This window comes from Ambystoma mexicanum, chromosome 3q, assembly GCF_040938575.1.
Source record: "Ambystoma mexicanum isolate Mex_15411 chromosome 3q, UKY_AmexF1_1, whole genome shotgun sequence".
NCBI classification, from domain to species: Eukaryota; Metazoa; Chordata; class Amphibia; order Caudata; family Ambystomatidae; genus Ambystoma; species Ambystoma mexicanum.
This window is the reverse complement of record NC_090926.1, coordinates 623053560-623067646: the sequence shown is the minus strand read 5'-3', so window position 1 is coordinate 623067646 and position 14087 is coordinate 623053560. Positions and strand designations below refer to the sequence as shown.

Below are 14087 nucleotides of genomic sequence, written 5' to 3'. Positions count from 1 at the left end.
CAACTTCGACATCAGTTAAGGCAATAAAGCCAGCCAGCCAGATGTCCAGCAATGGAAAATAAACAAACAATCAGGACTCTCAGGGCTCATTATGCTGAACACAGGGTTTCAGATATTTAAGAAATGAAACATAAGACTGGAATTCAGTGGGAAGTATAGAATGGGCTAATCCCACCAACACTATTCATGCATGCAAAAATGATTGCTGCTTCTAAGTCCACAATCATATTACCTAGAAAAAAATGGTAAATGCATTCTGATCATGGCATATTCATCTGTCATATGAAACCAAATTCGCATTACCTATGTTTTTTCTATATTTTTTAAATAATGACTATTAACATATTTATGAAATATTATTGTAAACATTCATGCTGCATGTCCTAAAATGTGTGAGTGCCGGGGATCCTAGAAATACATATTCTATCCGTGTGGCATCTTGCTATGATGAAAGGTGGAATACAAATGATTTTTCATTCAAAAGAGATGTTAGCCCCCACCTTTCTCTTAACATAATGATGATCAACCTGTGAAGTGTGTTGAGGTGTATTCTTTAGGAGTGTCTGACTATTGAGGAAACCAATGGAAATATTTGACAAATTAAAAATGGGACATATTGATGACAAAGAAAGGAAATATTGCCCATTATATAAAACAAAAGTCACAGGGTATAGGGATCTCACTCTGGGGAAAAAAAAAGCTGCACAGAAGGGATAACAGATGATTGGGCTTTTATCATCCATGGAGGGAGTAGAGGCTGACTCAGTTGCTTGAAAACTCCTGTAGGTCCATCCTGACATAGCGCCTTAAAGAATTATTTCAAAAGAGAATATAAAATGTCTCCCAATGTAATTAAATCCGTCCATGGGATTGTTGCCTTGCTAAATTCATAGAATGCATCTTACAAGGAATTGATATTTTATTGATATTTTATTTCTATCGCGCTCATACACAAGTGATTCAGAGTGCGACAAGGCAAGGGAAGGGGAACAGGGGAGAACAAAAACAACGATCTTACTAGGCCCAGTGACATTAAGAACGTGCAAGTGCAGGGTAGGGGGAGAAGTGCATGGAAGGGGAAACAAAAGGAGAGTGCAGAGCGAGAAGGAAAAAACAAAAATAATAATAAAATAATAAATAAAAAAGCAACAAACAATGGGAGTGCAGCCAGCAAGTGGCAAGTGCTGGGTCTATGGCAGCAAGCCATGTTGGTCTGAAAGTGCAGGAAGACAAGGGGAGGACTGTATGGGTACAGATACAGACCCCAGTGCAGGGGGTGGCCCGGAGCCAGTGCGTGAGGGTGGCAAGATGAGCAGGTACCTGGGCCCGGAGGACAGAGGGTGGCCAGGTGCATGGTGCTGAGGGAGAGTAGAATCAACAGGGAAGAGGGGAGGAGAAGGCAGAAGCAAAGAGGAAGGTTTTGAGGTGCTTCTGGAACCGGAGATAGTTCTCCTCAAGTTTTAGAGTGGCAGGGAGGCTGTTCCAGAGGGAGGCCCCAGCCGAAGACAGATCTACCCCCAGCTTGTTTCTTTGAGAAACGACTGACCATGAGGGAGTTAGAGGTAGAGGAGCGGAGTGCTCGAGATGGGAGGTATTTGCAGAGGGATAGCTGAAGGTATTTTGGACCCAGGCCCCAGAAAGCCTCATGGACAATGCAGAGGGTTTTGAATGTAATCCTTGCATCCACTGGGAACCAGTGGAGTGATTTCAGAGCTTTGAGGCTTGAGGCCAAGGACAAGTCTCACAGTCCTGTTCTGGATAACTTGTAAAGGGCGGAGAGTAGAGGCAGGTAGATTTACAAAGAGGCTGTTGCAATAGTCCAATTTAGAGAGAACCAGAGCTTGGGAGACAGTGAGCTTCTGGGGGAATGAGAGGAAAGGAAGAATACCTCTGAGGAGGTGCAGTAGGATGTTTGACTTTTTTGATACATCAGCGATGTGGGTGCAGAAGGAGAGTGTGGAATCAAAGGTGACACCAAGGTTCTTGGCCTCGCAGGTGGGGATAGGAGGAGGAATGATATTTTTTTAACAACAGAATGGGAATAGGATATTGTAGTTTGCTAGGGTGAGTTATATCCTGATTTCACTTTACTAACGTTGAGGAAGATTACATTTTAACAAGAACAAAAATCCTTCCTCTGGCTTTGTGCCCCATGTAAAACAGGGAGCACTTCCCAGTGCGGACAGTGCAGCAAATTTAATATGGCAGCTAAAATAAGTTGAATCCTCCAAAGTAGGGAATACGTTGATAAATCAACAGCTGTGAAAGCCATAGATATTACAAAGATGAATGGGGAAGTGAAAGGGAGTTCACCCATCCTAATTTCAGACACAGGGAAAATTATACAAATAAAAATACATCCTCTCCTGCCTCTTAACCTTGCCCATTAGGCGAAGGGATCTGCACCTGTTGGTCCCAATTTGCTAAGAGTAGTCGCAGGGGCACTCATCCAATATTTAAAAATCATAGAGCCATTTTCCTGCATTGGGTGGGTGCACCAATATCCTATGCAGCTTAAATTTAGAAAGCGGTTTTCCTAACCACACCTGCAGAATTAGTTCAAATTCATTATAGCTTGTATTCAAATTACATGTACATGCTAGAAAAACACAACCCCATGTTCAGAAAGGGGGATAAACTGATGTAAATACATTTATAAAAATGCCATTTGATATACTTATTCTTGATACTGGAGATGGATTATAAAGAAACCAATTGTTTGTAAATGTTAATTGAAGAGAGTTTTAATATATTGGCCAGTAAGCGGCAATGTAATGATGGAATAAGATTGTGTTTTGAAGTTAGATTATTAAAAATCGGAAATATCATTAACAGTTCTGTTATGTGACTGAATGTGTGTATTAGATTTATTGAGACTGTCACAGGCAGGCTAACTCTAATTTTGTATGCAAGTTCTCAACATTTATGTATGTGATTGAGGGGACATCCGCTGCATAAAGTAAGGGGAACCCCTCTATTTTTTTAATTTGAAATAAATTCAAGCTTTGAATATAAAAAAACCTGTTTATTATCCCAGAATATTGGAGATGGAGGAACCAATATTATCAATATATATCTCAACAATGTATAAAACAACCTTCCTGTATTGCTTGTCTCTGTCGCCCAAAGAATGTCGACACCTATTAGATTTGTAGTGTCAGAAACCTGAGGGAGTCCTCACTCTTACTCCTCATGGGTCCTCTTCTCAGGTGGGCAAGCGAGGGATCACCTGGGTGTAGAGACCTTGGGGAGATGACATCCCTGAGGGAGCCACATTATCCCCCCGTCCCATTCAAGGATGGACCCGTAATCCCAGAGGCATTTATGTGATATTGTTACCCCTTTGCCACTAGCCAGGATACATTCAGAAAATATTATAAACCTAGAAGCCACAGAAAGAGGGTAAAAGAGACCTCTCATAGGGTTAATAATGAGACATAGTATCCCCCGTTCCCTTCTGAAAATCAACCTCAGCCTTCATGGGCTATGGTACATCAATTTCCACCATTTACCCTCATTCAACCCACTATGGTACTGGGAAGAGGTGACTAGGAGTAGTGAACACTACTCAGCAATTTCAGCATTCTTGTACTGAGAAGAGGAAGAGGTCTGAAGAGTATTGTAAAGGTCAGGCATGATGGAACTACTCCACTAATTGCAACCAGGCAATTACAATTTGGGACTCACAACAGCAGACTGTCAAGCGGTTGCAGGTGTATATAACGGCAGGAGACCAGCAGGAAATCATGTGTGCGAGAAGGCAGCCATGGTGGGTCCTGCAGGAGAGCCAGGACACTGGCAGACGACTCCAGAAAGCTGTGGAGTCAAGGGCTAGGTGGGCCATGAGAAGCCACAGGTGGGGAGCCTCATTTGTCAGAGGTCACACAGAAGAAAGAAAGGTAACCGACAGCGACCGGAGTGGCAGGCGAGATCCGAGAAGAAAGTGAAGTGCGAGCGGAGATTGCATATGAAAGCCGACCTGTCAGCAGAGCCGAAATCAAATCCAGAGGTGACACCAGGGACTGGTGAGTGTAGTGAGAAAAGCACTTAAACCGGGGCGCTTCTGGGGCTGTGTGAGAAGGCCGATTTAGATGCAGAATGAATGGGAAAGCCTACGCCCGCTGAAATGACCCCAAAGTAATAGGTTGAGAAAGAAATACAAGACAATATAATATGCAAGCGGCAGAGTGAACAATCACAATTGAATACCAAACTAAAGGATGGCTTTTGGCAAAGATGCGCCTTGATGACAAGTGTGTGTGAAATTCAAATATTGCCTATTGAAAGCAAAACACAAGTCGTATGAAGCATACAAGAAGGCAAGGATGGAAGGCTGCGAAAGAGATTGAAAGTAAGATGGTGAAGGAACAAAACCACCACAAAGTAAACTATATGGATATATGGAAATACAGTGTGACAAGGCCAAAACATTGGCAAAGAAGAGAACATATTGTGGCAAAGCCACGAGGCTGACAAAGAGAAGCCAAGTGAGTGTGAACCATCACACAGGTGCAAATACAGAAGAACTTGTGTGTGCTAGGGAGCCTAGGGTTCTTGACCTGTAATGGGTGGACAGAGTTATCCGACACCTGCGCTTAGACCAGGGAACCCCAACTGCAAAAGCCAAAGAGGTTGCTGAAGTGAAACAGGAGAAAGCAATCTGATTCAACTGCTAAGAAACCAGAAGGAGTATAAAGTAAGCCTGGATCTGCTTTTGAATATCGAAAGAGTGAGAACAAGTACAAGTGGAACTGTCTTGAACTTGGGGAAGGGAACCCCAAAGTTTTGTGGAACTGCCTTGAATTTAGGAAAGGGAATCCCGAGACTTTTGTGAAACTATTTTGAACTTGTGAGAGAGAAACTGATAAGTAAGCCAGGAACTGGAAGAAGCTCAGAACTTTGTTTGGAACAATATTTCTTTGAATGCCGACAAACCTACACATTGTATAGCTTTAGTTGTGAGGGTAGGTATAGGTTTTGGACTTTTAAGATTAACTTTCTGACTTAGAATATCCTTAGTTTCTTAAGGTAGGGAAGTCCAACCTTACGATAGGGCAAGTTAGGCCTTCAACCATCCTGACATTCGAGTTAATAAAACACTTGTGTTTGAACTTTGAATCTGTTGTCTATGTCCTGCTCCATGATGCATTCACAGTGATTGTGCAGTGTGAGCAGGTGGTTCCTACCAAAATCCAGGCACTGGCTCCTGCACAGACAGCCTATTCTCCTTGTGGATCGGAATCCACTGCAAAGATGGGCACTGCCATCCCTGGCCTTCTGGAGTATCGAGGAACCACTACTGAACATCCAGCCTGCTGATAGACTGATGCCCGTAACAAATTACAGCACCCGGCTGAGCTGAGAGGCGAAATCGGGCCCTCTACAAAGGCCAGAGTTCGAGGCACCTGTCTCTCCCCGTCTACCCCAGGCTGCCACCGACGCTGTGCAACATTTGCATTTGAAACTACAAGTAACTGTGTCCCGCTGCTCCCCCGCTCAGTCAGAAGCACAGGTCTTGCCCTGTCTTCAAGTCTTAAGCAACTCCCAGCAAACCTACCCACGTGACCTCCTTGGCAACACCCTCTGTTAGTTTGGTCCCTCTCCCTCACTGAGTTCTTACAAGCCGCGTGCTCCTATCCAACCTCCATTGGCACGTTGTCGAAACCTACCTACTTCCTACCCCACTCTGAATACCTGCTGCTCACCGCTGCGCCCGTTCTCACACCACCAACACTTACCTTCTGTTCACAGGCATGGCCAGCCCCCATGAGGCTAACAACGCCATTTCCTCACCGCTGTTGACTACCACTCAAGGAGCTCAAGTGCTGCACCTCTCTGGAACCTGAAATGGCCCTTTTACTAGTCGCAGGCTCCTGCCTCGCCCAGTCGCCAATGCTAATACTGACTGCATACTTAATTGTATGTCATCTCTCATGTCTGATGTAAGCAAGGATGACTTGCGCAACTCAACTGTTGAGCAATGTACTTCTAAACAGACTGTGTGTAGTGTAACTGATGATGTCCCTCGCTACACCACTGATGACTTCTGTACCATTGAACACGCTCTCCCAAAACACACACCCAACATTAGCCAATCTTCAAATCACTGTGTGCTCACCACAACGTCTGGTCCTTCTTCCCTCACCCTCACCAAAGTGGACACCGCTACCCCGCCCTAGCCTGGAAGCCCCACGGCTATTACACTACCCCCTGTACCATTCCCCTGGCTGCCCACCCTTACCTGAATGGGTTCTCCAACCCCACCCAGCTGGCAAATAATCTCCTCCAGACAGCCTGCATCCCCCATTAAACCTCCAAAACCCAGATCATACTCTCCCACAGCTCCTCAACACCTTGTGCACCTAGCACCTTGCCTAGGTCCAACCAGACTACACAGGCTATGCTCCAGACTTCAGAGCCCCCATTCCCAGCCTTAAACCGAATGTTCACCTACACATATCACCCCAGAAGAGTTCCTGGCACCCTGCCTAGGTTCAGACTGCATGCACAGAGACTGTTTCAGACTTCCGAGCCCCCGCCACCTACAAGAAACAAAACACATCTGCCATAAGAACCCCAAAACCCCCCACCCTACACCTCCTCCCTCCCTCGTACCCACCACCATACCCCTCACCACTAGCACACCCTCACCCCCATCACCTAAAGCCTTTACTTGTGCACTAGTCAATGCTCACTCAATCTGCGCTCACAACTCCAATATCCATGATCTCCTACTAGCCAACATCTTGTACCTACTAGCCTTATCTGAAACTTGGCTACACTAAAGCACATACCCCCTCCTTTCACTTGCTCTACCCTCAGGGTGCTCCATCCTACGTGACAACCAACAAGACAGTCTAGCAGGAGGAATGGCAACCATCCACAATTACACCCTCCCCATCAGAGCCTCCCAGGCTACGAACTCCTACTGATAAGCTAGCATCTTCCCCCCCCAAACTAGTATCAATTTACTACTCCTTTACCACCAACCTTCACACACTAGCTCTCCAGACACCGACATCCCCCTCCTCATTGCCCTTCTCCTCAAGCCGAATACCAAATTCATACTCCTAGGAGATTTCAATCTAGGTTACAAAGACCCACCTGGCCACAAGGCCACCTCTCTCATGGCTACCCTCGAAGAGATGAACTTCACCCAACTGGTCCTCTTGCCCACTCACAAAGAAGGTAGAATCCTCGACTGGATACTCCACTGCAACACTCCCCTCCAAATGACTTCCAATGACCACCTTCCCTGGTCAGATCACTCATTGATCTGCTTCACAGTTACCACCACCAAAACCGCACCCTTAATCAGGGACCCCCCGCATCAATGCCAGACACACTCAGAAACTCCCTGCCGAGCAAATTGCCCCTATTATTCTAGCCTCTCACGATTCAGCACCCAAGAACACCATCCCTGAAGTCATCCGAGCAGCGTACAATACCACATTGCTCACTGCACTGGACGAACATGTTCCCCTCAAAATCACTTCCTGCAAAAAAAAAGAAACACCCAGAACTGGTACACTGATGAACTAATGTCCCTCAGAAAACAAAAACGTCCACTTGAAGATCTCTGGAGAAAAAAAAACCCACCTCCATCCACAAAGCTGCCTTCCAGTGCTCAGCTGGCACTTACAAAACAGCCATCATTGCCACCAAAGCCAACATTTAGAACACTAGAATCAGTGAAGCAATCTCTAATGTCAAAGAGCTCTTCAAAATCCTCAGAGAACTTGAAACCCTGCACCCCCCCCCCCCTCCCGACCGACCATCAAATTTCCCAAAAACAAAGCATGGTGTTCACTCATCCCATCAGCCCTCAACACCAAAATACAGAATTTAAGGGATAAGGCCATTCTCAAAAAGTCCCATCTAGTACCCGTACTGCTCACCCCCGGGTAAGCACCACCACTACCGCCACCAATTCTCCACAGTTCCAGTTCTCCACCATCCCCCCCTCTGAGGGCCTTACCATCATCCAGCATTTGAAAGCTTCTAACTGTTCCGGAGACATTTGCCCAGCTTACATTGTCAAAATGTGTGCACAACCTTTGGCCTCAACCATAGCCAGCTTTATGAACGCATCATTTAACTCTGGTTCAATTCCCAATGCGATCAAAGAAGCTTGGGTCACACATCTTCTGAAGAAACCCACCCTAGATCCCACCAATTATCGTCTGATCACCACAGTTCCCCAAACTCCTCAAAATTCTGGACCACACTGCATACTCGCAACTTCAATTTTACCTTGAAAGCACCAGTCAATCAGGCTTCAGGCACAGACACAGCATAGCATCCATCCTCCTTGATCTTAAGATCCAGCTCAACCAAATCAGAGACAATGGTGAGCTTGCAATCCTCCTCCTATTAGATCTCACTGCAGCCTTTGATTTGGTGGATCACGCAATTCTTTGCCAACACCTCACCACATCTTTTAACCTCTCCCCTGAAGCAACCTTATGGATCCAATCCTTTCTATCTAGTCGATCCACTACGGTCTTTGTGGGCTCTGAAGCAGCTGACCAGATCCCTGTCTCACAAAGTTCCTGCCTCTCCCCTACCCCCTGCAACATGTACACCAAGCCCCTCTTCGACCACCTGGATAGCCTCAATATACCGCACACCAACTTCGCCAATGATACACAGGTCCTCCTCAAAATCATTGGTAACCACAAGCTACACTCTACCAACATTTATCATAGATTCAGCATCATACAGGCTTGGATGGCTACCCACCCTCTGTGTCTGAATGATGGAAAAACAGAGCTGCTTATCGTTGGCTCCCCACAACTCCTGAATCACCTCAGTCTTGCTTTCACCTCCTTCTGCATCGACGGAAACACCATCCCTGTTTCTGCTCTTGTCAAAATGTTAGTGTTTACCTTGACGCAGAACTAAACATGAAGAAATATGTTAAAGTATCACCTCCAGCATATTCCACCAAGCTAATCAACCTCTTCAGAAAATTCCTTACCCCGAACAACTGCCTCACCTTGGCCAGGGCCATCATTGGCAGTAAACTGGATTACTGCAACGCCATCCTAGCAGGTACCTCAACCAAAAATATCAACAAACTCCAGTTACTACAAAATAACGTACTCAGAGCAGCGTGGGGCCTGAAAAGCTCCAAAACCTTCCTCACAAATCTGACGGGAGGTTCATTGGCTCCCCATCAAACTCCTCACCATCACCTACCGCTGCTTACACAACACTGCCCCCTTACCTCATGAAACATATCACTAAGAAACACGCCACTCGGAATCTCCACTGCTCCTCTACATCAGCCTTGGTCACACCCAGATTCACCAGAAAAAGAGCTGGGGGCTCTTGTTTCACTACCATCGCTCCTGCCCTCTGGAACACCCTGCCCCAGCATATCCAAGATGAACCTGCCTATTCTCTCTTCCGAAAGAAAGTAAAAACAACATTGTTTAACAAATATTTGTAACCCACACCAAACCTGTAACCTGCTTGTAGATCCATGATGAACCTACCTACTACCTCTTCCGAATGAAAATCTAAACACTGTTCAACAAATGCCTAACCAATGCCTTACCTGTAACCTGCCTATCTTGTACTAACTACTCTACTCTGAACAGTTCTTTTAGCGCCTGGATACCTCCTGATCTGGGAGATACTTACCAATACAATAAACAAAAATAAAATAAACAGTAGCATGAAATAACGGTCAAATTTCCACATAGATGACTGTAGACCAATTGAAGCTGAGCAGCCCTCAAACCGTCACACAATTATATTTTTGCTCCCACCATTCTCAAACTTTCGCCAACATGCCACAGCTTTTTTTATGTATAGTTTGTGTGAAATAGGTTTCCGTTCATTTGTTGAGGGTTTCCAGATTGGAAGATGAAGCTAGTTATCAGTCTGTCTCTTAAATGTCAAGCAAAAGTATGCTCATCAAGACAAGAAACACGTGTACAGGCACGTTATAAATGACTTGTATCATAAACTGGCTCATTTTTGCAATTCCCGTAAATTGCATAGTGGGGGCTGCCTATGTTTGCACTTACATGCAAACAGGTATCTGTAAGGAAGATTTAATTATGTATTTTATTTATTGGATATTTGTAAGGCACCTATACTACAAAACATGTTTCAAGGCACCACAAGACAGAAAAGGGAGGGGGGGGGACAAGAGAGAAAGATAAAAACGGTCCTACTAGGCCTTGTGACATTCAGATTGTGCAAGTGCAGTAACAATAAGTGCGAGGGAGAGGTGGGGGGAGTGCCAGTCTGTGCAAAATGCAAAGTGCTATGGTGGGAAGGGAAGCGCAGGGGACAGAGGAGAGTGTTCAAGTGAAAGGGGGGCATGGGGGAGGACCACAGGGACTAGGCGAGTGGTAAGGGGAGACCAGGAGGCAAGTGCCAGAGATTGCTTGGGGATCAAGGGGTGAGGGATCACAAGCTAAGTGCGTGGAAAGGTTGGACTGGGGCCTGGTGACCTGCAGGACTTGGAGGAAACCAAGCATCCAGTCACTGCAGCAGACAGGGGTGTTAGCAGGGAGGGGGAGAGGGAAGGAAGAAATTGAAATGAGGACCTTGAGGAGTTTCCGGAACTTAAGATCCGGCTCAAGCCTGAGAGAGTCAGGGAGACTATTCCAGAGGGAGGATCATGCAGAAGGAGAACGTTCTACCCCCTCCCACCCCCCACTCTCTGCTTAGAGAAGAGTCTGATCTGCAGAGATTTGGAGGTAGAAGACCGAAGGGCTCTAGCAGGGAGGTATTTAAGGAGGTAGAGTTGGATGTACCAGGGTCCCAGGCCCCAGAAAGCCTTGTGGATGATGCAGAGATCCTAGCAGCAACTGGGAAATAGTGGAGAGATTTTAGGGCTGGATAGATGCTGTCCCTGGGCTTCAGGCCAAGGAGAAGTCTTGTCGTCCTATTCTGGATTAGTTCAAGGGGCGAAGGGAGGATAAAGAAAGATGGAGGAAGAGGCTGTTGCAGTAGTCCCGCCTAGAGAGGAGCAGAGCTCTGGAGACATGCAGTTTCTGGGGTAATGTGAGGAAAGGGAGGAGGTGCAGCTGGTGGTGGTGGGCCTTCTTGGCAAGTTCCGCAATGTGAGGAGGGAAAGAAAGGAGTGAAAGATGACACCAAGGTTTTAGCCCCTCAAAAGAGGGTGAGGGGAGGGACCCAGAGGGCAATTAGAGCGTAAGCGGGAGCAGGGGTCTAAATGAGAAAGATCTCAGTGTTACTGGCCTTGGGACCAACATGACATTGACACTGGTGATAGTGTACCTGTGAAAAGCCTGCAGGCTATAAATGTGACAAATCAATGTCTAAACAATAGATTTTCAACTCACCTGTTTTTCCAGAACTCCAATTCTACATTTGGATTGGGGTCCTTCCCTTGCAGGAGGGGCTCAGATGACTCCCTCTTCAGCACTGCTCGTATTTGATGGCTCCATTCTATGATGGCGGATTCAATGGCGTGTATGATAGCTTTATCAAAATGGTCTCCACTGCAAAAAGACAAAAATGACATTTTGCATGGGTGAATAATACAATTAACATTTGATTTGCTAGATTGCGGAGAGTCCTTAAGAAACAAAAGGATTGCAGAAAGGTATGCATTTTTTTGCAAAGATAATGCATGCAGTCTGCACACCTTAGATTATGTGTCTGTGGTTGGCAATAGTGCGGCTTTTCACTTTTGCAAGGTTTCGAGGTGTTTCTGTAGTGGAATCTTAAGATGTAAGCAAAACTTGTAGATCTTTTTTACTTTATTCAAAACCATAAAACCACTACAGAAGCAATAATTAAAAAGAGGAGTCTGAAAAAAACATCAATGAATACAATATAAATATTTCCCAAAATCTATGCAGTAAAAGCATAAAATCATTAGACTGAACATTCACGAAAAATAAATATTACTTAATAGTTGCTGCTTGAACTGAATAAGGCATAAATAAGCAATAAGCAGCCTTTCAGGTCGCAGCTACTAAAAATGTAAAAATTGGTGGCCCAGTGCATCCATCTCTCAATAACAATCTACAAAGAAGACCGATTCCCCCGGACTAACTTAACCCAGGACTCGCATTTCTAATGTGGGCAGTAGTTAAAAACGAAATAACATATAAGATAATTTATACCACTGCCAAGCATCATATGCAAACCTGACTTAATTTTATCAAATCTCTTATTGTAAATTGGAAGCCAGGCAGAATAAAAATAAAAAAAAGACATCCCATAACACACACATAATACCCGCTTCCGCTTTATATAGATTTCTTTTTAACAGATCATAAATACGATTGCGTAAGTAGAGCAAGTTGAGAAATATGCCACATCACTAATATGGAGGGGGCTGCGGGTACAAATTGGCAGTAAAGACGCAGTAATGGATTTTTCCCACTTCACCCCACTGTCGGATTATGTATTTGTATATATTTTTATTTGTTAAGCGCTTGTGCCAAAGCACTGGTACATAAATGATGAAACGGTACAAGAAATGCAATTGACATCAATAGTCAACCATACAAAAAAAACACAGAATATCAGGAAGAAGTAGAAATAGAGGAAATGATCCTTGAGTAAAGTAGGGAAAGCAGCAAGAGAAGAAGCAGAGTGAATGTGAATTGGGAGAACATTCTATTGTTGAGGAGCGAACAAAGAAAATTCTTAGAAGCGGGATTGGGGCGCAGGGAGGACGTAATAAGAAGAAATAAGGAGGCAAAATGAAGGGTCCAAGAGCTAGTGAAACTGAAGAAGAAAACTAGAGAAGAGAAAGACCATGCAGAGAAATGTAAACAATCAATAACAAATGAAATAGAATGCGATAACGGAAATTAAGCCAGCAAAGCGAGAGAAGGGAGTCTGAGATGAAAGAACAAGGTGGATAGAGGCTTTAAATACAGACTCCAATGGAACTATGGAGTAATTAGGAAGACCGACCAGCAGGGAAGTATAATAGTCTAATTGATAATAAAAAAACAAGAGAAGTAATACGAATTTTAGTAACATGAAAAGTTATATATGGACGATGTTTTGTGATATATAAAGCAAATCTAGAGGTTTTGGCCAACCTGGAGATAGACAATGAAAACAAGAGGTTAGTGTTAAAAATAAACCTGAGGTTCCGAGCAGAAGTAGAATAAGGAAGATGAGGAATGGGTGCAGGAAGAGTAAAGACAGATGTGGAAAAGAGGAAAATATAGAACCTCTGTTTTTGAGGGATTAAGGTGTAGAGAATGGGATAGCATCCAGTTTTGAAGAGAAGGCAGACAGGCCTAGAGAGTAGAGTGAAGAGAGTCAGATAAAGATGAGAAAGAGAAGAACATTCAAATTTTAATGAAACGTGATCAGACCTTCTCATGCAGTTTTAATTTCTTTTGTCTACCCCATAGAATAGTTTCAGTAAGAGATATTCTAGCACCTCTTGTAACCATTCTGTTTTGGTGGGAGGTTTAATCGACTTCCAGCTTCTCAGTATTCATTTTTTGACATCTATTGCAACACTAAATATCAAACATTTCTGAGGGTATGTTAAGTCCTCTATTTGGGAATATGAACCAAGGATTAGTGTCTCAAACAGAGACGTATGTATCTGTTCTTGAAACACTGTTAATCATCATAGCTACCACTTTCAAAAATGTATTAATGTGACAGCATTCCCATATCATGTGTTTAAGAGTCCCTGCAGCCCAAACATGCAACCAAGTCTTTTAGTTTGTCTGGAGCCCAAAATACTCCATTTAAAAGCTTGATTTGCCCAGCTCTATCATTCCAATTGAGTGATATCAATTTAGCATTTAATCTTGTGGTGTATGCAATCGTACTGTCATATACTTCATGTGATGCCAATTTAATTTAATGCTTTTTTTTGGGGTCACCTGGTTTTAACTTTTTGCAACAGAATTGTATGTCTGTACATATTGTAAAATTTGAATGTAAATAAAAATAATTAGAAGAACATTTTGAATGTAAATAAAAAGAATTAGAAGAACATTTGTGTGTCATATAAATACAAGTAAAATGAAAGCCCAAAGGAAGCAATGATTTTAGATAAGGGTTAAGTATAATAGAGAAAAAAGAAGCAGACTTAAATCACAGGAACACCAAAA

General features: G+C 44.0%; 1 protein-coding gene across 2 annotated transcripts in view; it reads right to left on the bottom strand.

Annotated features, from left to right (window-relative positions):
- DNAH9 (dynein axonemal heavy chain 9) overlaps positions 1–14087 on the bottom strand; it is a 1527051-nt gene that overhangs the window by 1444596 nt on the left and 68368 nt on the right. For both annotated transcript variants that reach the window (XM_069654516.1, XM_069654515.1), the window contains exon 3: positions 11328–11486. In XM_069654516.1, the coding sequence (XP_069510617.1) occupies positions 11328–11486 (159 nt within the window). The remainder of the gene's footprint in view (positions 1–11327; positions 11487–14087) is intronic.